This window comes from Gossypium hirsutum, chromosome A12, assembly GCF_007990345.1.
Source record: "Gossypium hirsutum isolate 1008001.06 chromosome A12, Gossypium_hirsutum_v2.1, whole genome shotgun sequence".
Taxonomy (NCBI): Eukaryota; Viridiplantae; Streptophyta; class Magnoliopsida; order Malvales; family Malvaceae; genus Gossypium; species Gossypium hirsutum.
In genome coordinates, this window is record NC_053435.1 from 95,832,742 (window position 1) to 95,836,537 (window position 3,796).

General features: G+C 38.5%; 1 protein-coding gene across 1 annotated transcript; it reads right to left on the reverse strand.

The window, feature by feature from the left end:
- Positions 1-645: 645 nt before the first annotated feature.
- LOC107920705 (protein ASPARTIC PROTEASE IN GUARD CELL 1) lies at positions 646-2,845 on the reverse strand. The gene has a single exon (XM_016850529.2). The coding sequence runs from the start codon at positions 2,553-2,555 to the stop codon at positions 1,068-1,070; it is 1,488 nt and encodes a 495-aa protein (XP_016706018.1). The 5' UTR covers positions 2,556-2,845; the 3' UTR covers positions 646-1,067.
- Between the last annotated feature and the right edge of the window lie 951 nt (positions 2,846-3,796).

The window sequence follows — 3,796 nt, forward strand, 5'->3', positions numbered from 1 at the left end:
CATAAAAAAAGTTATATTCTTGTATTACTCTCCGTACTTTATGAAATTTGTCCTTGGATTTTAATTTGATTATTTTTAATTCATGTATTTTTTAAATTTTAAATTTTCACAGGATAATAATTGCCAATTTGATTAAGTTAAGTTCCATTATTTTCATAATCTAATGTAGCAAACATATTATCATATATGTAATGTCATGTTAATTTGTTATTTTCACATATTACTCATTAAAAATCTAGCTGATGGATTAACAAATGTCATTTTTATTGAGTCTAAAACTTTAAATTTTGAAAAAATATAAAGACTTAAAATGATCTAGTTGGAGACAATTCAATTGAAAATTATAAACTAAATCTATAATTGTACATATAGTATAAAACTAATAATTAAATTTAATTAAATTTAAAAAATATAACAACTAAAATTAACCAATTCAAAAAACAAATGAATTAACAATTTAACTCCATTAAAGAATATTAACAACACTTAATACACGATGAGGAGTTATAAGATGTTCCCTCTTTTGGACCCAAATACTATGGGGGTGCAATTCGAATAATTGTACTCATAAGAAACCTTAAAAAATTGAAAGGAAACCATAAATCCATCAATGTTTGAAGGTATATAAAAAATAAAAATTTGAAGTCAAGCTAAAAATCCTCTCTTTTGTTTAATTATGAAAAAGATAAATATTTTAAAAAGAAAAAGGCATCCGATGCAGCCAAGTAAGCACTGACACCAAAGTAAATTATGTTTGATACACCAAAGCGAATCTTTCTTCTAATAAACAGACTATGTAACGGTCATATCAACGATCTATTAAGTCTCTACTGTTGGCCCACTGTTCTCCTCACGCATTCAATGAATTTACTATACATGCCACTACTGCCGACATTGACAACCTCGCCGCCTACTCCGTCAGTCGCGACGCTAATCTTAACAATTATTGAGAAATTGAAATGGACGCACCGCCCAAGCGGTAAAAATCTCTTTTTTTCTTGTCACCAACGTGAAAATCGTAAATAAATCACAACTAGTCCAAATATTTCTAATAACCTAAATTACTTTTAACATTTGTTGGGCACGAATCCTACGCGGGAGTTGCCCAGATCGAAACCGACACGCGTCCCCTGTTGTTGCACGTTCCCAATGATTGACAAAGACGAGGACGTTGGCGCAAACGCGAAACAGAAGGTCCCAACGGAATCAACCGGTATCATGTAATTCTTAGCCGGTAACGGTAAAACTTTACCCTCTGGGAAGTGCAATGACAACGTTGGCACATCCACGCTACTCTTCGTAGACAAATTGTAACACGTGTCAAACAACGCCACGCTATCAGCTGACGGTAAGTTCTTTGTCCCTTTAGCGAACGCATCACGGAGAACATTATAGGTGTCGCTCTGCAACCGTGTCACGGCGGTTCCCGAGTCGACGATAATCCCACCATTACCTGATTCGTCCATTTGGAATGCTGACTCAGGAATCGGGAGCAACTCGCCACCCACACTGATCCCGGTTAAACCAATATAATAAAACGTGTCTAGCTGGTGGTTACGAATTAATGGAGCTGTAATGGTGTTAGGAGGGAAAGACGAGTCGAATTCAAGAGTGGATGCTGAGTCAGAGTCACGATCCACGAGACAATAGGAGAAACTACTTGCATTAAGCTGGGAGGTAAAGGAGAGCGGGCCGCCACCGAGACCAAGCAAGCCTCCCGCTCCAACAAATAACCCTTCGTTATTATGGCCACAACCAATGGCTACATTGTTGACAGAATCCGAGCCGAGGGTGATGGTTTCGGTGACAAAGTCACCCACAGTGTAAGACCCGTCACCGTAGGACACCTCGTAGACGCATGTACGGTCATTTCGACATTCGGAATCGTCAAGGTACTTGCATTGTTGGGTGTCGCACTTTAGCGGAGAGTAGGAAGACGACAAAGATGGCTCGAAGATTGGGTCGGATTGTTGGTAACAATCGGCGCAGGGTGCGCATTGTACCCAGTTGACGTCACTGCCCGTGTCGAGTACCATGTATACTTGACTCGGTGGTTTCCCGATTCCAACTCGGGAAAAGTACTCACCACTTCCTTGACTCGAACCGGACACAATCGGACCTTCCAGATCCTCGGCTCCAAATTCTAATCCCGTATCAAGGGGTTTGAGATCTGACCTTGAAATCCCGTTGACAGCCAGATTCAACCGAGTGACGAGCGAGCTGACTCGAGCTGAGTCACGCTGGAGTCGGGATAAGGTTAGCGCTTTGTAATCAAGGTGGGAGCTTTTATGAATAGAAACTCGGGGATGAATTTGAAGGGAGATGGAAGACGGAGAAGAAGATGGAGATGAAGCTGAGAAGCTTTGGTCCAGTGGGGTAAATGCTGGCTTCTTGGTGGGGTCGAAGGAGATGACATTTTTGGTCTTCACAAGAGCTTCAGCGACGTCGAGAGCTGTGGTGGGTTGAGGAGTTTGCAGCAAACTACGAGAGCAGCCAACAAATGGAGCTGTAAAGAAGAAACAGCCAGCGAAGAGAAGAGCAAAAAGAAACCCCATTTGGTAAAAGCAAGAAAGGAAGTGGGAGGTAATAGGAACTGGTGATATGGTGGGTTTTTATTGAGAATAGAAAAAGGATAAAGGTTTGAGTGGGAGCTAAAGAGAAAGGGTGTGAATTAGTATTTATCCAACCAATGCAAAGCTTTGATTTGTTTTGACAAAGGTAATATTAATTCATGAGGGCTGGGGCTGGGGCTGGGGCTGGGGCTGGGGGCTCATTACCTTTGCGTGGTTAGCAATGTTGATTTTTATCCCGCTTAATAAGCAGGATTTAGAGGCTTTTATTTACCATCTCCAAAAGGGGGAATGCAATAATCCATGGCATTTGCTTCTCGATGTCTGCATCCATCACGGCTTGGTGGACCACTGTTTCTGTATCAATCAGGTCCGTGAAACTTCTGAAAATTGATAGCTAAAGCGAATGAGGATGGCGTCCACAAAGTTTAATTTTAAGTTCTAGTGTTGGGATCTTAACACTTTCTCAACAATACTTAAAGTAAATAATATGCTATCATCAGTTGCTTTAAGTTTATGAAATGTGATGATATTCCCGTGCATTCCATGCTCATGATTAGGGTAGCATCATTTAGTCCAAACTAACTTTTCTCTTTTTTGGCTATCAAACACAGGAGCTGTGGACCACCCGCCCTATGCCTTCCCTTCCCGACGGGTTATTAGTGGCGGGGACGGAATGTCACGTGAAGTTTGCATGTTACCAATTATTTCATTACATTTATTTATACGCCATATTTTTTCTTAAACATGGGATTACCCATTTTCTATTAAAATCGACAAAATTTACTAACCCAACTCAATTGTTTTAATAGATTTTGGTTTGTACCATTTTTCAGTTATGAGTTCAGTTTTGTTGATTATTTCTATCTGTTAATGATTTTTTAATTTAAAAATTAACTTGACCGAAAATTCCACTTATTTTATTATTTTTTAAATTATTTAAAATATACTTATAATATAAAACATGTAAAATAAACATATAGTATTTCAAGCCCAATAATTCAACTTAATAATTAAAATCGGTTAACCAATTAAACCAAACGCTCTAAAGTTGATTCGGTTATATCGGTTCTTAGGCTCTAATTTGGTCAAATTGATTTTGTATATTATTGTCAACTAAGTCAATTTAATAAAAGAAAATAGTCAAACCAACCAAAAAAATCAAATGCTCTCTCACATCAAATATAATTGTCAATGAAGTTTTTGCTTAACTAGTGTTGTTGTTG

Bases quoted from the DNA above. Each gene is read 5' to 3' on its own strand.
- LOC107920705 (XM_016850529.2), bottom strand. From the start codon at position 2,555: ATGGGGTTTCTTTTTGCTCTTCTCTTCGCTGGCTGTTTCTTCTTTACA.